The sequence below is a fragment of the Nestor notabilis genome, unplaced genomic scaffold (assembly GCF_000696875.1).
Source record: "Nestor notabilis isolate BGI_N333 unplaced genomic scaffold, ASM69687v1 scaffold33959, whole genome shotgun sequence".
In the NCBI taxonomy this organism is placed as follows: Eukaryota; Metazoa; Chordata; class Aves; order Psittaciformes; family Psittacidae; genus Nestor; species Nestor notabilis.
Genome location: NW_009943863.1, coordinates 28,842 through 51,445, shown reverse-complemented (window position 1 = coordinate 51,445; position 22,604 = coordinate 28,842). Strand labels below are relative to the sequence as shown.

Sequence of the window (22,604 nt, the reverse complement as noted above, 5' to 3'; positions counted from 1 at the left end):
GCATGGAAAACAATATACACACCTTCTTATCTATGAAAGCCTTTTTGATTGAAGGGATCCCTTCTGATCCCTATATAGATTAAACGGTATTTTAAATGTTTAACCTAATGGTTTCACTTTTAGCACATCCCAAAGCTCAGATTTGCCCTCTTTGCTGGCATACTCATTAGTGCTGCTCCAGGAGACAATCAATGCAAGACTGTCCTTAATGCATCAGCCACATCACAACAGGCTTTATAATTCACAGGGTCAAAAGAGAAGGTGGTACCTGCTATTAATCAGTAACAACTCCAGCTTGAACTTCTCCGACTGTAAATACCTCATCTAGCTCCTGATAACCCAAAGTTATCAGGATTTATCTGTTCATTTATCTGGTCGTTTTAGTAAGGTTATCACTCAGACTCACAAGGGACTAAATCCTGGAGGTCTTCATTCAGACAAAGCCCCTGGGAATTGTGCTTTGCACGGGAAATCATCATTTAGCTGTAACAACTAACAATCTTGTGTCAACTCCAGGATCCTGATCTTTGCATGAACTCGCAGTACTGCACTACTTGTGCTTCTAGTACAAACTGGTATTTTAATATTTAAATGAGTTTAAATACCAGCCTGGATTTGACTGAATGTGTGCATGAGGTGAACAGAAACACAGGGATCGTGTAAGGCCATAGTGCATAGAGACAGCCAGAGTGACAATCAGTCACTCTGAAGACAACCACCAGAAGTCCAGCATTTAAAATCCAAGTTTCAATACAGTAAATATTGGGTGAGGATGGGGCAGGGAGAAGACACTGACCTACAGGCTGGCCAGAGAACCTGTGGCTACTTGGAGTGACCTACTCCAGTGGAAGGTGTCCCTGCCTGTGGCAGGGCTTTGGAAGTGGATGAGCTTTAAGTTCCCTTCCCATCCAAACCAGGCTGAGATTTTATGTACCGATCATAGAATCATATGGTTTTGTGATTCTAAGATCTTCATGAGAAGTGCAGGGGAAACAATTTCCATGCTCAAGACTCCAGGTGGGGAGGCAATCTGTTCCCAAATCACATGAAAACAGGTTCCCGAATCACATGAAAACAGAACTCTCAGAAGCTTTAGACACGGGAATGTTATCATTTTGATCCTGGATCATCCCATTCCCACATTCCTCCTGACAACCAGACCCGATAAGCACCTTTGCAACAGGACCCAGACAGAATTACCTGGCATGCATTTCCCAGAGTTTGGTGCCCATCCGTTGGTCCCACACACAGACCAAGCCCTCTTCTCCTCCACTGATGATCTTCCAGTCATCCATCTGGACCGCAGACACTCCTAACTGGTGGGCATAGAGGGAGCACAAGGACTCGCTTTTGCGGAGGTCAAATACCCTGACCCTAAAAGAAAGCAAATAAAGAAGAGAGATCAAACCAGCTCTGGATGTGCAGCCTGTGGGTTCTGACAGTACAAGTACTTTTGAGGCTATGAAAATAGGTCTAGGACAGCAGTAGTGCCATGGCCACTACAGGGCCAGAAATCCAATGTGATTCACACTTACCACCACTGAATTTTCACTCTGGTTTCTACTATCCAAGATTTTTTGAGGCTGACTCAAAAAATTTCTCTACAAGTCTTGGGTGATATAAAATGTAAGGGAAATTTGGAGAAAGTTCCTCTATCTGTGCCTCCCAAAACATTAGCATTGCCTTGAAGCATAAAGTCTTGTGTTTTGGGCATGTCACTAGCGCATCCTATCCCTTGGTACCCAACCCACATCCACTGTGGCCAAGGGGTAATATTATGAGGACCAAGGAAAGGACTATTATTGCAAAGATTATGGAAGAGACTAAATGTGGCAATTCAAAAGGGAATTACAGGTTTATACACTTGAGTTCATCACCAATATTGAAACAAAGTTATCCCCAAGCACCCAGCAATCAGTACCTCTTCAGACTTCAAAACAACAACTACTGACTGCAGGTGGCTTTCAGGTACATCTGGTTTGCAGAAACTATTGATCACTCAGACAAGGGGTTCCGAAGTGAAACATATTTAAGACTCAACTAGAAGCAGAACTGTAGAGAAAGCGCTTAGGACTGCAATGCAACAAGTCCACAAAACCGGTTAAAGCTAATGGTGTTGGGTTTTAAACCTGGCACACCGCACAAAGGAGTATGATTTTTTGACCCTGATATATTAAGAGACCAAGTGAAGTACATAAGTGAATAAAAATAATAATGCAGCAAGTAAAAACAGAAGGAGAAATCCTCATCTCAGATTTGGAAAGAAGCCAGAGAAAGCTCCTCCCAGCTGATGGCCATTGAGAGTGAAACCATCAGGTACACATTAATTCCAGAAAAGGCCAAAACACACTTGTTCCAACACATTAACTCTACTTTATTCCATACCCCTGCTATGATCCTAATGGTGTTGCAAGTCTTTCCTTTTTCTTTCTCAAATGGAGATTGCATCATATGATTTTACAAATAACACATTTCAGCCACTGAAATAAAAGGCAACAGAACAATCCAAAACTCCAACAGAGCAACATCCATCTGACATGTGGAAAAACATGCTGGAACAGAGTGAGGAGCATGCTTTGTGTGGCTCTTCAGTCACCCATAGGAAAACCCCATCACAACAGCTGCTGATCATGAAAAGGACTTCTTGCTTTCTCCAACTCCAGCAGAGAGAAGCTTTGGCTACATATTAGAGCTGTGTTTTGGGTAAGGATGGGGTATTTTGGAAGTGTTCACACCCAGCACTCTCCCTGTCTTACTGCATGTGTTCTGCACAGCAATCAAAGCTCCTTCTGTTTGGTAAGCACTGTTGGAAACAAAGATCTGATTGTGCCCTGCTTATTTCATTAGCGAGGACCCAGGTTTCAGGCAGGTGTCCATTCTGGCACACCCTGGGAAGAATGAGAGGCACACTCGAGTTGTTTAGATGTGCTTTAACAAAAAAAAGGAAAAAGCATTTTGCAAATTTAATGTGATGCTCTAATGCAGACCTGGCATGGCCCAGTGTCTCCTGCCTCAGCAGCTGGGCTCAGTGGGAGCACTTCAGATTGATCCAGGTTCAAGGGAGCTGTAAGGAAGGTGTTCTCACGACCAGGCTTTGATTCTGCTGTTAAGAGTACCTAAGAAGCTTGCCTTTAAGGAAAGCATGGAATATGTGTTTTGCTCCACACCTTTCAGCTGCACAATACACTGGGCTTGCCATATCTTTGCTTTCCCAGTGCTATTCATCACCATATGTACCACCAGGGAAAACGATGCTGTTGTGCAGTGCATCAGCACAGGCTCCCTGTTCAAAGATCTCTCTCTTTGAATAAAAGAATAGCATACACCAGGGAAAATGTGAACTTAATTCAAGCAGGAAGTTTTTCCACTGGCCATCAACAGCCTGAACTCCCAGGGCAAGGTCCCTATTTAGTACACTTGCTCCATAATAGGACTATGCATATTCAAGTCTCATTTACCTATAAATGCCCTTCATGCAGCACCACATGAGGAACTGACCTCTGAGATACACATGGCCTTGCCTCCTGGATGCCAAACTTATTTGCTGAACTGTTGATTCCTAACTTCTTGCTACAGTGACGGCCAACCCCGTGAACTCGGTCAATGCTTGAGCTGAAAAACTGAGCAGCTTTCTGGAAGGGAAAGGGCACAGACGTTTAATATAAAGGGAATAAATTTCAACCTCACTGAAGAGATACTAAGGCTGGGTTCTGGGCAACCTGATTTGTTCAAGATGTAACTGCTCCTTCAAGGGGGTTGGACTAGATGACCTTTGAAGGTTCCTTCCAACCTAAACTATTCTATGATTCTATATCAACTTCATTAACTCTCTCACCATTGTGCAAGAGATCAAAATTGGAGGTATTTTACTGGGGTGCTTTGGAGAATCAATTATCTGCTTTTAGAGGAGGAAAAAACCCAGAATCTCAAGGTTTCAATTACACTTGTCAAAACTTCAGCTATTTCCTTAACCCCTTTGCTGAGGAAGTGTGAGTTTTGGTTGTGCTGCCTATTTGCAGAGAAGGAAAAAAAGCTGTTTGACAAAATAATCATTTTTGCAAGCTGCTGCACTGGCGGGACAGAGGTCTGGGATTTGGCAAAGGGAAGTATCCGCCTCACAATCTGATACCCACCACCACACCAGACCACCACCTGCAGCCCGATGCCCAGTGCAGAAAGGAGGAGGGAAGGAACAGGGAGCCATTAGAGACTGGCTCCTCGCCATCCCACATCTCCTTTGGTGCACTGGATCAGACCCCACAAATAACTAGCCAAAAAAAGAAAATCTAAAAATTGGACTCAAAGGGTCTTTTTAAGCACTTTAATCCTTTCGCACTGACTGTTCCCAGCGCGTCCAATCCTGGCACCAGATATTGTGCTGGGAAAATCCTACTCCCCAAGCCAAGGAGTTAAAGAGAAAGCTGCTAATCAGCTAAATAGAAGCTGGAATCTGTTCATATGAAAGCCTCTTTTTTTTTGTCACCTGAGGGACATCACAGTGTTCCGAAATACACTCTTGACATCATTTGGCAGACGGACCCATCTCATCCTACATGATTCATCCCTTAGGTTACTTTTTTAATATCAGAAAGTGAGCTTTTAAATGCCAAACTCATTTTGCGGGTGGTGCTGGGGAAGTGGAAGAGATTCCAAGTGGTCTCGCTGGGCTGTACACCAACTGCGTCCACCAAATGGCTTAAAAAGAAAGTCTTCCCATGGAGCTTTCTGAAACAAAGCAAACTGGCAGCCACATCCAACTATTACCTAATATTTTGTTCCTGAAGTTCATGCAGGCTGCTTTTGAAACATTAGAGGAGAAACAAATTCTAGCAGGTCCAGATCTAGGACAGCAGGACAGGAAGTAAGCTAATTTGAGATGGGTTACAGCTCTTGGTAGTACCTACCTTCTGTCTTTATTGCCTGTAACAAGCATGTTTGGAGGACTGTTCTGGAGGTTGACACATGTAAAGTCACCTATTGAGTTGCCCATCTTCTTCAGACACTGACTTGTTTCCAGATTGTAAAGAAGAATCTGGTAGGAAGAGAACAAACACTGGCTAAATTTAGCAGGAGCACAAGTACATTTTGCTGCAGCATGAAGTAGAGCAGAGTTCTTACCATCAGAGATGGTAAATAACCAAGATACCAAACTATCCCTATTGAGAAGGGCAACAACACCCTCAGAAATAAGGAAATCAAGTTTCACAATGGATTCCATCAAGAAGCAGCGATGCAAGGCTCTTGCCAACCGCTATCAGAAGGTATAGCTCTCAGGCAGGCAAAACAAGCCCTACAGACTTTCTCCAGCTCAAATTTTTAAGGCTTCCATGGAAAAGCAAATAGTTTCCTCACCAGCTTTAATATTCAAGAGAGTAAAAGTAAACAGAATCAACATTTTGAAGGTTTAGACAGATGGACTCTGCAAGAAAGATTCAATCAAATACAGCAGAAATAGAAGAGCAGAGCTGAACAAACACTGCCGTGGTGCTGACAGGCCCTGCTGATAGCTTCTGTACAGATCACAGCACAAATAGATAAAGAGAAACATCACATCTGAAGTGGCAGTTCAAATGAAGAAGGAATAAAAACAACTCTGATCTTAAGCAACATCCAAGACGATTCGACCAGAGGCTGGAAGAGGGTACGAGTTCTCTCCTGTCTGTTCGCCCTCCTCCCCTCTGCACAGTGATCGGTTTAGTCACGTTCACTGTCTCCCCGGTGGGGCCAGATGAGGTTTAGTTATTTGGGCTTTTCAATTTAGGAGAGCAAATATTTTTAGAAACAGAAATAGGTACTGGTCAAAGCCCAGTGGAGCTCAGCACAGCAGCTGGGCCTCCATAACTCCATAAACATCACCAAAGTTCATGGTGATGCTCCTTTAATTTAAAAGAAACTTATGACCACGAAAAGAGTAACAGGAGTTAAAACCTCAGAAAGAACTTAGGGCTTCCACAGCAACATCATCAGGACTATGCCAACAGCACATCAATATTCTTAACTTCTACATTTCTGATCATATCCACATGCAGCTTAAAAATATTCCACTATCTGTACATATCATTTCTACACTTGCCACAATAGTGGTAGTGATACAGCCTTTTACTTCCTATCTCTGCCATTTCAGTAAGCATCTGAAATGTCAAGTTAAGAGAGCAGGAGGGGATCACTTTGCGATGGATGCCTCTAGGCAACAGGATTAAAGCTTCATAAATGTCTAGGAATACTGCAAAGAAAGGCAGAGAATTTGCAGGTTTCCTCCACCTGCCATTTCTCCCAGCTAAAGAGCAGGCACAGTTTTATTCAGACATGTTATCAGCTCCCTGTTAGAGTCAACGCATTCATACCCGACTTCCTCAGCTGCTTGTAATATTTACAATCTCCCAAGCAGTTCCCTTTCCCAGCCTTGTCTTTGTGAAGCTGCCTCAAATAGCAGTTGTTAGCATGTGATTTTCACCCTTAAGACCCCCAAAACTAAAGCAATTTTACCCAATCTCTGTAAAGCAAGGAAGACTCTACATTTGCAAGGAGACTAAATGTGGCTCAAAATGAATTTCAACTTCCATAGCTATGAAAAAGTTGTTACAAACTGACTGAAAACATTAGTCTTGAAGGTGAAGACCAATTTACAACCTGTTCTCACTTGCAGTACGGCTTCCAAGAGCTCACTAACCAAACCCAGAGGTAATGATGTTCTGGCAAGGTACTTTGTGCAGTTTTCAGTGCAAAGGAAATTAATATCTGTGCCTGGCAACCAAATTTCTCCTTGGAAAGTTTTGAACTAAAGACAAAGTCAATAAACTGTTGAATTCAACTTAAGAACAATAAACGCTCGGGTCAAGAGCAGCATGTTCCAGCTCCCAGTTGAGGCTCTGAATCAGCCCTTCCCAGCTGTACACTGAAACTCCAGAGAGGGACAAATGCTGCTTTCTCAAAAGTCCCCTGGGGCTAATACTTAAAGTGAACATCCATAAACTATTAATTTCTCTAAATGACCATAGCTCCCATCTATCCTATAAACATAGGATACATCCTTGAAAATGCAGTTATGGCTGTGAAAGGCTACAATGAAAAATTGCTTCCATATAGCATTTAAAGACTCCCCTGTTTGACACACTGGGGCAAATATTACACATTCTCCATCTGAGACCTCTGGCAATCCTCATATGTAGGTAGCACCAGCCAAAGCATTATTTATTTCTTCACACACAACTTGTAGCTGGTCACCAATTTAAAGTGTTTGCATTTAAGGAAGAGAGTGTAAGAAAAGAAAGGTTCAGATCCACAGCACTGGAAGGAAAGCTTTTGTCTTATCTTCTCCTACCTCCTCCAATTCCTTCTCTTCTCACGTCAGTCTCCATGCTTTTAAAGACTATTGGGTTAGTTTTGATGCACGTGTGAATTTCTAACTTTCAATTACTTCTATCATTGGACAAAAGATTCTCTTTGTGATTTTCCACACCCAGGTTTTACCCATCTTTAAATTCAGCTTCTGTCTTGAGTGATTTTATGGTCTGCAAATGAATTTCCAAACCTCACCCAGACAAACTGACAGGTAAAGAAACAAAAAGAACTCAGAATGCTTCTTAAAATCTGCATAATAATTTCTTGAAGACAGGGGGTATAAAAGCATCCTGATGACAGTTTTGAAGTTGCTAGAACACTTGTGATGAGCTCTCCCATAATATCCAAAGGCAACAAGGATTTTCTTTACAAAGGCCAAGGAGAAATAATGAAAATACCTGGTCAACAGGGACTTGAAATAAGGGTCTGCATGTTAAAGGGCAGATAAAGCATAAGGTCTTTAGGAGGTTTATAATCCTATAATGCACACTGCAAAGGGATTACCCTTTTAAAGGTATTTATAATCCTATAATGGACACCCAAGACCAGTGACCTAATAGGTATCGAAGTGAAGGTAAGTGAACCAAGAGCATCTGGGTGTGAAATGAAGTGCCCTGGGATAACACACTAACGAGCATCCCTTCCCCCAGAGGGATTGCAGGGACACAGGGGAGGAAAAGCATTAAATACTCTGTGCAGATGTATCAGGATCTAACACACAAAATAAAAAGTGTTACCTATTAACATTGTTCAAATGAAAAGTCCAAGTTACTGGCAGAGAGCCAGGCAATCTCCCAGAATGCTGAATAATTCAACAAGCCAGAAATAGCCAGAGTACCTTTACCATTATGTTTAGTTAAAGACCACAGAGATTAGAAAACACATTATCCATCTCGGAGGCGATTCTTTCCATGTTACAAGTCCCTTAACAACCTTTACCATCTCTCCCTCTCCCTCTCTCTCTTTTAATAAGGCTGAGCAAATGGGACTTCATTTTATCCGGTTGCCACAGACTAGAGGTATTAATTATTCATGCTCATACTCTCTCTTTTGTTAAGACAGTGCATTAGACTAATTTCCCTTCTTACTGCACGAGCTAGAAAAGTCTCAACCTGTGGCCACTGTTCGCAGACAGATGCACCAAGAAGCTGGCAAACTCAAGAGACCAGGCAGAAGAAGAAAGGAGAAGTTACTGCTCTTCACGAAGCTGCTGAGCAGTGGGTATGAGGAGCTCTCTCCAAATGGTGTCCAAGAACTCGAACCAGACAACTAAATTAATTCACAAAGAATTAAAGTCTCTGTAGCCAGAAGAGCTAAGCTGTGAGCTTTGTTACATCTTGCAGCTAAGTGAGGTCAAGCGTGGTCGATGTAGTGTGGTTGAGATGCTTCCAAGAAAAACCAAGGAATTGAAGGAAATGCTGTTGATGGAACTCTTCCATGCATGTCCAATACCCCAGCAGGTGTTTTGGGATCCTGTGTTGTTGGAGATGTCTTTTTTGGATGGAACATTAAAACAACAAATCCCCAAGCACTTGTTATCAAAGAGCCTGTGGTACTTTCAACAAGAGCAGGGGTGTTCAAACCCACTGTCCTGGCTGAAAGCCAGCAGACAACTGCTTTGTGGAAGAGCTGGTTTCCTTCTGCAATCACATTTCTGCTTCTTGTCAGTAGTTACCACTCAGTAAAACCTGAGAATTGGGCACAGCACTCTATGTACAGTCTATGTAGTTATTATTTAGATGAAGTATTGAATGGAGTATCATAAATATTAGCAGAGCATACTCTAATACCACACTCAAAACCTACATCCCTTTCCTTACCAAATAACCACTTGAAGAAGCACTTTCTCAGAAAGAACTGTCTAGGATAGAGGTTTCTGTCTGTCATGTTGGAGACAGAGGATCAAAACAATATTAAAAGAACACCCTGATTTGCTCGAAGAGGCAGAGGAATCAGCAGCAACTTTGGGAACAGAATTTGCATTGAATTTCAGATTACATTTCTCCCCCTTTTCCTCCTGCCCATCCCTCTGCCAATTAGAAAAAACCCCAAGACATTGCCTCAATACAGGCACAATACACACAAGTATTGCCAACAAAAGAAAGGGTCATGAAATTTCAAGTCCACCATGAATTATAAAAGGGATTTGGTTTTTGCTCAGGTCAAACCCATTCAATTCGAAGGGTATCTACAAAAAGCAGTAAGGCTGTTCCACATGCATTGGCGGCAGAAGTCATCAAATTGAGTAAAACATATGGTATAGACTGCTGCAAGTTTGAATTTTATTTCTAAAGTGATGTGGAAAAAGAATATTTTCAAAGTTTACAAGCCTCAAGGGTGCAGTTTCCCAGTGCAAATGTATTGAATTGCCTACTGTAAATGTGGCACATAGCACTGCAACAACAACAGCAAAATGTGACTGTTAACAAATGCAAGGTCAGCATATTGATACTTGTGCACAGAGATAAGTGTTCTGGCTCCATAAATTTCAAGATGAGCTAAGATTTAAAAGAAGCAGCTGAGGGAGACAGACAGACAATCGGAGAGAAAGAAAAAGAGTAAATCATACACAAAACAGCCAGTGAAAAATAAATAAATAAAAAAAGCAGTTAATATACATGAATAATGGATGTTTGATTTAAAAGCAGTTTACTCCAATATGATGTAATTTTTGACAACCAGCCAGAGAGACTATTTTGCAAGTTCTTGCCAGAGAGAAGTCATTGTATAAAGCTGGTAACACAACCGTTTCTCTGAGCATGTGGAAAATTGACTTTCATGCCATCCTAAAGGTGACTTTAGGCTGGCAAGGGAGAGCTCTCATTCTGCATGCGCCAAGCTGCACCAAGCAGCCTCAAGCAATGCTTAAAGACCCACGCAGAGGACTGCAAAAACAACATGGTCTAACCAGCCTGCAGCAAATCCAGCAGCACAAAAAGCCACCATACGCACTGCCCTCCCCTCCACATGTATCTGCTGTAAAAACTACACATGAAGCTAAAGGCAAGTGTAGGTTTTTCCTTCTAAGTTTTCATCTGACAGGAGTTAAAAAGCGAGACCCCAAGCTGGTAGCAAGAAGCAGAGCCAAGCATTGTGCAGGCAGTGTGCGAGCTTAGGCAGTGGGACTCTGCCAATGCACCTGCAACCCTTGGTGTTCCAGCACTGGACACTGCCCCAGCCCCGGCTGCCAGCCCCCGGGACAGTGCCAGCCTTGATGGGCTTGTGATGTGGACAGATGTCTGCAAGGACCTGGAATGAGGTCACCAGACTCATTTGACTTGTGGCTGAAGGCTGATGTAAGAGTTCAGGTACCCAGAGATGAAAGGACAGCACGTGTGCCCACTGAGCCACCTACTCACTAAAAAACCATGACCTGGTCCAGAAACACATTTTCCCCTAACCTAAGGATAGGGCAGGGAAAAGGAAGGCAAAGTAATTCTTAAAAACCTGAATGAATTCTTTTGGTTTTATTGATTATCCCCCTGAACACTCACGGCACATCCTAGCAGCTGGATTTTCAAACCCTGAGACACTTACCTAAACAGCTGTGCCAATTTTGAGGCATTCACATAAACATACAAATATAAAAGCACAACATAGTACCATAGGATGGTTTGGGTTGAAGGGACCTTAAAGCTCACCCAGTTCCAACCCCTGCCACGGGCAGGGACACCTTCCACTAGAGCAGGTTGCTCCAAGCCCCTGTGTCCAACCTGGCCTTGAACACTGCCAGGGATGGGGCATCTTTAACATCAGCCAGTACAAAAGCGATTCTTTTATTTTTAACTTGAAAAACTAATTTTGGTCATTTGCAAACGCAGAAAAAGCCAAGATGAATGGTTGTTACTTTTCAGCAAGAGAGGGGTTAATCCATATATCATGCAAAATTTAGGCAAGGACTTCTGATCTGTCTATAGACTCCATTTCTTACAGTGGCTGACTTAACAAAACTTACACAGTTCAGATCCTCAGAAAAAAGAGTTCTGTCTCTCCCATATGGTACCAAAGAGTTTATAAAGAAAAAGGTATTTAAACCACCTTCCACCTGCAACAATTTGCTAACCCTCCCCAGTCCTACAGCTCCCCAGAGGGAAACAACTGGGCAAGTCCCATATATTCCAATTCAGTCACCAGCAAGATCTGCACTTCTTCTGGTATTAAAACAAGAGTTCAGAAAGATCAATTAATTGAAAAGAGGACTATCCACATGGGCCACAGTGGTTAATAAAACTGAAAAACCACCCAGTTTTTAAATAAGAAAAATCAAGATAAAATAATGTGAAGTCTTTGGAACTCAACAAGAACTGGAGACATGACACCAGAAAAGACAATGCAAGCTTACTAGTTGACAAAGAGGAGGATTTTAGCTAAAATAAGGTGCAAGAAAGATGTAAGAGCTTATATAAAGCAGCTCTGACCTAATTACATCATCCAAGAGAGACTGTGGAGTATAAAACTCAATTTAAAGGATTATTTAAAATTTGTTTTTCCACTTACTATTAATTCATAACATCCATTTCAAGTGGTTAATTCTACTGGATACACTCACATTAGCAAGCAGTTGAAGAACACTATGGAACCATTAAACAGAGGAGCAAAACTAGACACTATATCAGTTGATGAGGATAAGAGACAAATGATGTTGAATGCCATTTATCAAGTACAAGCCAGTCACCAGCTTAACACAGATGAAACTGCAATAGCATAAACAACTCCCAAGACACCCCATTTCAACATATCCAGCCTTCTGTTTCTAAGCTGGAGTCTCTAAAATCATGACTATCCTCCCTTCACTCCTCTTTCCCATCTAACTGTTCTGAAGTAAGGTTCAAATTTGTGCACAAAGCAACCAAAACCACAGACATCCTCTGGACTGCACCTTATAATGCATATAACATAAAAGTTATGAAGCATAAAAGCATGAGTTTAAAAAAAAATTCCCTTCCATGCTAGAAAAATGGTAGAAAAACCACTAAAACCCTCCCATGTTGATTAGTTTGGTGGAAAAACCACTAAAATCCTCCCATGTTGATTATTTTCTATCAACAAAAACTGTTGAATATGTTAAACAATTTCAACTAAATACAGGAGAAAAGTGGGTTTGTTCCCCCATCCCAAGAGAATAAAGCACTTACAAATTTCAGAGAAATAATCCACAAGCAGAAAAGCTCACCTGAAGCTACAGTAGGAGACTGGACTTACTTAAAGCAGATGGTCCACTCAGGGAAGCTTATAAATATACCAACTATGAGAAAAGATTCACTCACATCCTACAATCAGTGAGATAATTGCATCAGAAATCAGATGATGTTAACCCTGACAGTTAGAGTGCTACCTGTCGAGGAGGTTTCTATCCTGACATGAAGAGGACCAAAGCCAACTCTAGATTAAATCTGTGCATTTCATTTTAGATACAATGCTCAGACCCAAAATTCAAACACGTGAATGGCAAGACTTTGGGATGCTGCTGCAGCATTGAGATCCTGGGTCTCCAAACTGCATGACACAGGGTAATATGTTATTTGCTAGATACCGTCCTTCAAGGCATATCCAGTGGATGTCATTAGCATCACTTAAGCTTGACAGGGAAAGCCAGGGCTAGTGGTTCATTAACAGATCTATGTCATTAGCCATGTATAAGCCTCTATGGGAAACACAGATCTCAGTATTTCAAGAATTTGGAACTAAGGAAGAGAGTACATTCCATGTGGGGTTCATACAGCTGAAACAGCCTTCACCAAAGCAATTTCTCTTAGCTTAACATAAAACAAAATGCTCCAGGAGCACTAAACAGATAATCTTTCAAGAAACAGCATCATACCTGGGTTGTCTGATGCTTAATAAAATGAAAGCTGGACTCCTCACAAATGAAGCATTTCTATTCTCCCCTCATTCCTGCACGTGTGCCTGTCACCTAACAGCAGGCAAGACTATGCCAGAGACTTGATGTTTTTCTCCTCTCCAACATAAAAGTTCTTACAAAACTTATGCCTCAGATCTCTCCTCTGCTGTCAAGTTGGTTAAAATTAGACAATGATTAAAAAAAGGGGGAGGGAGGAAAGGTGGTTTTCCTAACTATATTTTGATCAGAAAGCAGGTTATCAGGCAGTAGCATTAGGATTGTGAGCTTACACTACAGCAAAAATATATTCCTCAGGAAAACCAAAGAAAAACCCAAACTGAGAAGCAGCAGCAACCCAGCTAGCAGTAAAACAGGGCTGGAATTCTTCACCACTCCATTTCCAAGAGGGAAAGCTCTCCTAAAGCCACACTGTCAACTGGTGACCGGTGTAATGAGCCAATGTGAAGTCCCTTCACGTCTGCGTGAGGCAGAGAATTATCACAATAGACATTAGTAATTAATTTCCAGTGTGATGTCAGCTGGTGCAGCAATGCCAAGTGAGTGTCCTTGTCACACACAGCCCGGCCACCTCGGTCCCATGTCCCTGATTAGGATGCACACTGCTGCTCTGCTTAATACAATCTGCCAGCAAACACCAAAGAGTTCAGAAGTAAATTAGGAAATATGTCCGGCTTTACTGAGTGCTGCTCGGGGGCCTAACTAGATTTCTCTATTCCTTTATGAGGCACCAAAGGCAATCACGGAGGTAATGCCCCTGAATGAGGCAATTTTACCTTCTAACCTCCCACCTCTGTAGGGAGAAGAACTGGATTAGGACAGCAAAGGAATTAATAAAGACAGCATGGCCTCACAGCATCTCTCAACCCTAAAGGTATTTATGGTGGCCTCGGCATTTCCCCAGTGAACACGAGTTTTAAGGGGGAATTAGATGCAGCTGGATGCATTTATTCCTAGCACAGAGGTACTCTTAAATAAAGCTTTCTAGCTGCTTGCCAAAGAAAACACTGCATTGTTACACTAACAGACCACAGCTCCTTTCACCTGGGTGCTCACCTCCTGCTTCTCTCTCCACCTGCCTGAAGCAGTCTCCTTCCCTCACATGCCTAAAGTGAAACCACAAACACCGGAGTGAAATAAAGGAGCGGAGAAGTTAGGCAAGATGTAGGAAAGGGACAGAAACTCTTCTCAAGGCATCTGGGAAGAGGTCTTTCTGCAGTTTGGTCCCAGCAATGGAGTGAGGCTGTGTCCAGGCTGCTGCCACCAGCTACCTGGGATTTCAGGTAGGATTCTGAGCCCCCAAAAATACAATTATTTATGCTACCTATTTGTGTTTGCAAGCCCAAAAGAGCCCCTCCTGCAAGCAGAGAAGTTTGACAAGAGCTGCATTAGAAGTGTGCCTTGGCCGTAAGTCTTCAGCAGGTTTACAAAACCAGTCCGGGTTTGATTTACACTGCCACTGCTAATATGTGCTGGTAAAAGCAGCATAGTGCAGCACAGGGGGCTTCAAACCTATGATTATCATTTTGCTTCCTTTAATACAACACTTGCACCATCCTCACCAAGTTGGAAGTAACTTAGTTCAAATACTCAGGTGCATTAAAAAAACAGAAGCATCCTCCAAATATTTCACATTTGCATGTACAAAGCTGTATATGCAAACAGCTCAGGATGTCCTCATCAGAAAGGTTGAGGGATGTTTGGGTTTTTTGGGCTGGGTTTTTAGGTTTTGGGGTTTTTTTTGAGATGCGTTTCCCCTACAAGGCCACTGTGGCAGCATAAATGAGCTGACACTCACTGAGGAGCACAGAATGCAAAGTATTCACTGTGAACCAGTTTCTTTCCTCTAGCCCACTATAAGAACACTAACAGAAGCATCACATGGCATTAAAAGAATGCCTGCCCTCTACTGTCAAAAGCTGAATAGCAGGGAAGGAAACGGTCTGCAGAATAAATTTTTTCCTTTGTTAATTATGAAGGTCTAAAAAAATCTTAACCTAAAAATGTAAATACCTGGTTGGGCTCATTCAATAACCAGCCAAAGTTTTTGACCCCAAAGGCTGCTTCATGAGCAGACACATCGAGACACGTCACAGGCTGACCATAGACAGAATGGAGAATTTTGCCAGGATCTTCTGCTTTCAGGAGATAGACAATGTCTTCTGCAGCTGCTACTGTCACTGGATTTCCCACAACATCTGGAACCAGATTAAGGAAGTTGACCTAAAAAGAGCAGACTTAATTTTTATTAAGCCAAAACTTCCTTTTACATCACTACTGCCACACGCTAAACTGAACAAACTGCTGAAGTGACTGTTGCTATCTTGAACCATTCGATGATTCTATGGTTCTATGGACTAATTTCAGACAAAGACCAAGTACCAATTTTTTCTGAACTTTTCAAGTTTAGCTCCTGTGATGAAATGAGCCTCAATCTTTAGAATTAGTCCATTTAAATAACTTATCAGAATATATTACAACAGAACACACCAAAATGTCACATCCAAGAAAGGAACAACACTTAATGGACTCATTCAGATGAATGACAGAGAGACATAAGGTTAAAACACACGAAGAAAATACCATGGCTAGAAAATAAATATAGCGCTCCAGAAGAGACAACACATGCATGGAACTAACATGGAGCTATAGAGTAGTTTGGGTTGAAGGGACCTGAAAGCTCCAACCCCCCTGCCATGGGCAGGGACACCTTCTACTAGACCATGTTGCTCAAGCCCTGTCCAACCTGGCCTTGAATATAATGGATGCTTTCCCTGCAATCATGTCTATATAACCTAGATTAACAGAAAAGTCATCACAGGACTCTAGGAACAGCCCAAATATCAGCTCCCTCTTTTCTGTCACATGACCAGAATTGCTTTTCCCATTTCAGTCAATGGCTAAGACAGAGCTGGAAAGTCTCACTACGGGAGGGGTAGAAGAGAGTGTGGTGTCCTGAATGCCTTTCACACGTGGCAAACTAACGTTTCACAGCAAGCAAGATGCAAGAGTAAAATGGATCCAACTACAGTGGAGTGCATGGTGGTGTTCTAACACCGTTACTGTGAAACCTCTTTAAAGGGTTGGGGATTTTGTTGATTTAAGTCTTGTAAGACTGACTTAAGTTTGAGGATTAGTCAGACGTGGCTTAAATCACAACTTCATACCCATTAGCTGTGCAGTCAGCTTCCTGCAGTAGGAGAGAAGCTGTCTTGCCAATTTATTCCTACACACTTCCTTCCCCTTTCAAAGCAATGTGGATGCTCTGAGACATAATCAAACTTCAGAGAATGGGACGGCTTCTGAGTGTTAATTAAAATAAGTCTCAAAACTTGAGTGACAGAAGGTGCAACCTAAAGAAGCTGCACAACTAGTTACAGCTTCACAAGTGATGCTATTAGCTCGTCTGCAATATCCTGCCTCAGAATTAATCAGAGCGCGTTGATCTGGAATGAGACCTCGAGTTTTAGCTCCAATTCTACGCGAGAAAACTGATTTGCAAAATGAGCCAACTTAGTTTAATGTTGACAAAAAAAAAAAAATAATTAAAAACAGCCAACCTCCTGCACCATATGGACTTCTATTCATTTTCACTTGTAGCTTCAGCCAGCATTTCACCCTTGCTCTTCAGTGATGAAAGGCTCATCCATTAACCTGCTTCAAAATCATAACCTCTAGCTGATAATGCTGTCACCTAGTTCTTGTAAGATTTTCATAAGATCCCGCTCAACTGTACCAAAAATAATGAGTGCATTAGGAGCTCCTGGAATGAAGCTGGAGACTCACCAATTTCTGGATGTCAAATGTTGCTGTGGTTTGCCAGAATCCTCTGTCATCAGGGCTTTCCACTTTGACCTCGAAGCCAGATGCCGTTGCTACCACTGCACCCTCTGAACCAAGAGCTAAAGCCTGTATCCTCTGATTGTGCTGGTAATGATGGATTGGCTCCCGCCCGAACATCAGGTTCCAAATGCTAATTGTCCCTGTGTACAAAAGATAATCACTGTGTTATCTTAGAATTTAACAGAACTTTACAAGAGCATTGAAAGATGTAAGCTTAAAAGCATTCTTTATGGAAAAAGTTAATATACAGAAAAGAGACTGTAGGGCAGGAAACCAGAATTTCATGATGCTGCACAGCACCATGTAACAGGTTCAGAGGAAACTTTCCAAAATGACATGCTCTGGCATTAAAGGCTCTGTTGCTCTCTAAATAATTCCTAATTTTTGACTCTCAGTTAACATTGGTATCTATTTTGAAGAAGACTGCTTGACCTCTCCCACATTCTCATGTTTGGAGAAGATCAGACTTAAACAGATACCTAAATTCTTGTTCTACTATAGATTTGCCCTCCATGTTCACTAAAAATAGTGAGGAAGAACCCACGTTCAAACTGAAGTCACCCTGCTGCAAACAGAGGAGTTTTTAAGTGAACAATCTGAAGCTCTGCACACACAGCAATCAGGTCAGGGATTTTAATACCATTCTTAACAGTTTACAACCAGCTCCTGATCCTGACGCTCTGGGAAAACAGAAAATGCAGAAGTGTCCAAAAAGCTAAAGAATACAAATCCCAAGGAATACAGGACTGTGAGTTGAAAGACAAAACATTTGCAATTGCACTTTTTCAATGGCATAGATCACCAATACTTGATTTAAAAGTGTGGTACATTAAAGCAATAATCTGAGTAAGAGCAACCTGAAGCAATCGGGAGCATATTACAGACCAGAAAGGCCAGACTGGATTGGAGACTTCTGGGCCACCTTTGCACTGAATTAACAGAGAAGCAATCTTCAGATGTGATAGACACGGCTGCAGAAGCCTTCCTTCTACTTGAGCCATTAATGATGAAATGATTAATGATAGCTATTCCTTCAGAAGGAGACATAAAAGCTCTGACAGACAGCTGTGGATGGGCACCAGTGCCAGTTTGCAAACACTCCTGCTACGTCCCAAAGGAGGTGAAGCAAGAGTGTGGTAATGAAACTGCACATAGTGAAATGGTAGCTAAATGAGTTTAAATTGATTTATGTTAGCTTTTGTAAAGATTATTTGGTATCTGGAAAGTGCTACCAATGTGAAATAATGCAGATAATCCTTAAGATCCCTGTCTAATGGCACTCCCACTGAATATTTATATTCCTCGCCATGGGAATGAGGACCATAATGGGGACCATTTTTGTTTTATTAGGGATGAATATTTAAATTAATCTGCTATTTGCCTAAACAATTAGCTGCCTCTGTTTGTTCACACAAAGCCAAAACTGCAATTAGGCTTCCATCAAAAAGATAAGTCCCGACTAAAACTGTCCCGATGGAGTCATAAGGGCTCAGAGCAGAACTTCCCAAAATTACTTCTTAGCATAATGGTAATTATGTTAATTGCTTGAAAGGTAAATAACTGCTGAACTGGTTTGGAAAAACAGAATGCTAGCTCATATCACACACACTTAAGCTTAACACAAGTTAACCAATACAAATGGACAGTACAAGCTCGGATTCCCTCTGCAGCCTGGTTGCTTTGTGCCTCCACAGTGAGTCCTTGGCTCCAAGCTGAGACAAAGGGAATGGGCGAAGTCTCACCTCCAGCACAGCTGATTCAAACAAGCAAGCAAAAAACTATTCATCATAAAAGACTGTAATGATTGCGGATCATGGGTGTTAGAACTGGACCTCTTTATCAGATGAGGAATATTGTTGCCAAGCTACTCCGTATTCCCAACTTGTTTTGCAGAACATTTAAGCCAATTAAAGGCCACTTTTGTGAAGGGGGAAGAAGGAAGGTGATTTGCTTTCAGTGAAGTCTTTTGTTTGAAAATCCAAGTGATGAGCATTTTGCTGGTTTTAGCAGTGTATTAACATGTGAAAGTTCTGCAAAATGCTCCAAAATACTCAAGTCAAAGAACCCTCTTCTAACCACACGAGCAAACTGGGAAACCCAGAATTCAGAGTTCTGCTCTCTAGAATTGGGCAAGAAAGCCACTATTATGATGTTCCATAGCAAAATCTACCCAGAAGATCTAAAAATTCTATCAGGCAAACACAGATTGACAATGTGGTGTGAAAACACCCTTGATAACATCAAAAACCCCAAGCGACTTGTCAGGACACAAGTTAACATCTGTTTAATGAAGGAGCACAATATAAGGAGTAAAAAAGGACTGTTCAGGAATGCAAAGAGTGAAAGAAAGACCATTTTCTCTCATTAGGATGAACAACTATTTGCTTACAAAGGTATTGGTTGCCCCCCTTGCTTCTTCCCTCCTCCAAAAGAGTGTATGATTCTGTACATACATCCTCCATCATCTCCTGCTTGCTACCAGTTGGAAGCTTCACCTACTGCATGCAAGGACCTTCTGTGGAAAGGCACTATTGTCAAATAGGTGTATGCATTCATGTATGAAGGCAGGAAAACATGATGAAGTTTTGCACAGAAGCAAACACCCCACTCTTTTTATCAATAGGTAAAGCTACTACTGAGTCTACAAGTGCTCCTCAGAATACTCTGTATTTCATTGCAGAAACAGCAAGATGTATTTATTAGCATGCAAGCCTTCGCAGCAGTCAATCATGCTTGTGTAAGAGCAGAATAAAAAGGCCACCATTACAGTTAGTTATTAGTATAGCAACATAAAAAATATTAGGCATAAGATTTACCAGTGCAGATGAGATCACTACTTTAAAGAGTCTATCTTCCTGCCTCCAGCAGTGACCAGCACTTCATTTCCAAAGCAGTATCTTTGCTAAGGTGAAGTTCAGGTTACAAGCATATAGTATCTTCAGTACGTTTTTTGGTTTTACTTATCTATTCTGAACAGTATTAGAAAGCCATTAACTCCAAACTATAAGCAACACTTTCTCAGCATGCTGAAATCTGCACCACAATTGTGGTTATTCCAATTGAACTCTAACAATAACTCCTCAAACTCTTGCTTGCTTGTATTTCATTTTGGCTCAAGGAAACTAGTTAAGTGCAAGAAGCTGATGAAGATGCTGCAATTGCTGACACTTCACACTACGATCACTGTACCAGCCGTCTCATCTATCAGTTCAGCCAAGGTTGTACATAGAATTCTTCTAACCCAATATATTGTTGAAATGTGGCCTGATGAAAGGTCCATTTATTGCAATTCACTCTCAATGGGCAAGTATTTGCATTAAACATTTAATTGTAAGACTACTGTCCCTTACACGGTGCACCACAGATCCTGACTGTACTCCAGTTTTAGTAAGCATCAGCCAGTATTACACATCTCTTGCTGGATCAAATGTGAAAGGCTGGAAGCTGTTCTCCATTACAGTGCCTGTCTCTAGTTATTCCCCTCTTTGCAGCTGGAAGCACAAAAGACATCCTGCAAGAGCAGCTGAGTTTTACATTTGTTTTCAAATACGTTTCTCTCTGGTATAAAAGGCAACACTTCTGCCACCAGTATCTCTTTTCCTGTAAGATACTTTAATCCTGTAACAGGGAAAAGCAACATAAACACAGGCAAAAAAACATTCATAGGATCATAGACTGGTTTGGGTTGGAAGGGACCTTAAAGCTCATCCAGTCCCAACTCCCTGCCACGGGCAGGGACACCTTCCACTAGAGCAGGTTGCTCCAAGCCCCTGTGTCCAACCTGGCCTTGAACACTGCCAGGGATGGGGCAGCCACAGCTTCTCTGGGCAAAATCACATGTTAAATCACATTTGTGAATCACATGTTAAATCACATTGGTAAATACTATATTGGTTGTGTTTGCCAGTGTCATACAGCACATCACAGCAGAGCACGGCCGCCTGCTTGTGCTACCTGCCAACAGCAAACCTGGCTAAGTGGAGGGAGGGCTGTGCTTAGGTGTGGAAGATCCTACACACAGCTCCTAATGACCCATTACATCAGCTCTTCCACATAAAGACGACAGGGCTAGCAGTTGCTGTCAGCTTTAGAAAAGATATAAAGCAACCTACGAGTGCTTTATCTAGGGATGGGGGAAAAGAAAAGGCAAAAGACAGAATTTTGTATATGCTAGAGCAGGGAATCTGAACATACTCATGGTTTCATGGTCATTCACTTCAGCTTCTGAACAGCATTGTGTGGTAAGGACAGAGCTGCCATCCATCTACATGATGTTTTTCCTGTTTATGAGTAGCAGTCTTGCCCCTTCATCTTGATTTAAACAAAACAGAACTCTTTCACCTCCTGAAAACACCTCTTACATGTATTCTTTTCTTCCAGTTGGGAACATTAATCTATTTCCTCATAAATTCCAGATAACATCATACTCCTTTGGAGTACAAACAGTAGATGCAATACTCAGGTGGAAAGGAGCACTGCAAGGCCATTTCTCTACTTTCAGCAGACCCAACAAGCTACTTACTGTACTCAACAGCGGGACACCAGACCTCAGCCATGAGGTGTGCCTTTACCTTACCATAACCACATCAGCTTCCACCAAATGTTGTCAGCTTTTATCTCCACTACTCTTACAGAGCTTTCCAAGTGACACCATCCCTCTACAGTCCCTCAGGAAAGGCGTATACAAGAAAGTCTGTATTTCCTTCCCAACTTGGACGCTCCAGAGGCAGAAGTCCCTGACCTGATGTGAAATGCATGCCACCTACCCAAACCAGGAGTTCTGCATCCAAACCCACCTGCACATATTTGATGGGAATAAATATACTACTTTCTTCAAAAACTTTTCCCTTTCTCCGAGCCAGCCTGTTTCCCTGCTATCCTACAGCATATCCTGGCACTTAGGAGAAGGCACCAAATGCAGTACTCCATTTCTATCTTTGCAGAGAGGGTACAGAAGGGACAATACCTGTGAGCAGCTTTAAGGGCATCAGAATGGACAAGAAAGCAGATTTCCAGTCCCAGAAAGTAACACTGCCAAAATTCCCTTCCTGGAGCCTGCCAACAAGGAACAGCATTTCTGATCCCTGCAGAAACCACCTTCCTTTGCTTCATGTTGCTCCTCTGCAACTTGTGAAATACAATGAACTCCTCCCAAGGGATCTCAAAGCTTTACCAAGAAGGGCAGCAGCTCAGCATCTCCCTGCCATGTCTACATGTGTATGAAGCATGGCATTTAAGAAAGAGAAAAAGAGCCCAAAGTATGTTCTCTTGTTGCAGCACATTGTTTTCAAGTCAACTATGAGACTCCGAGGACAGGGGGGAGAGTGATGGCTGAAGTAGACTGCTGTTTCCCAAAAGCTGTGGCTCCCAGCCAAAGTCAGGCAAGCATGGAGCAGATGGAGTCCTGGCAAGGCCTCTACTGTCCCTGCATTAGCAGCATCTGCTCATTACCCAGAACCCTCGCCGGCTTTATCTAATGCTCCAGGAAAAGCATTTTGATTTGATTCATTTCAGTTCGGTAACGTGCAACACAATTAGTGGTAAAATCAAACTGGAGCAC

At 42.1% G+C, this 22,604-nt stretch overlaps 1 protein-coding gene across 1 annotated transcript in view; it reads right to left on the bottom strand.

Moving 5' to 3' along the window:
• Positions 1-22,604, bottom strand: part of FBXW8 (F-box and WD repeat domain containing 8) — a gene marked incomplete at its 5' end in the record, with an annotated part of 50,232 nt that overhangs the window by 1,790 nt on the left and 25,838 nt on the right. Inside the window, 4 exons of the mRNA XM_010022125.1 lie at positions 1,201-1,374; positions 4,905-5,032; positions 15,215-15,424; positions 16,988-17,184. Coding sequence (XP_010020427.1) covers positions 1,201-1,374; positions 4,905-5,032; positions 15,215-15,424; positions 16,988-17,184 — 709 coding nt within the window. The remainder of the gene's footprint in view (positions 1-1,200; positions 1,375-4,904; positions 5,033-15,214; positions 15,425-16,987; positions 17,185-22,604) is intronic.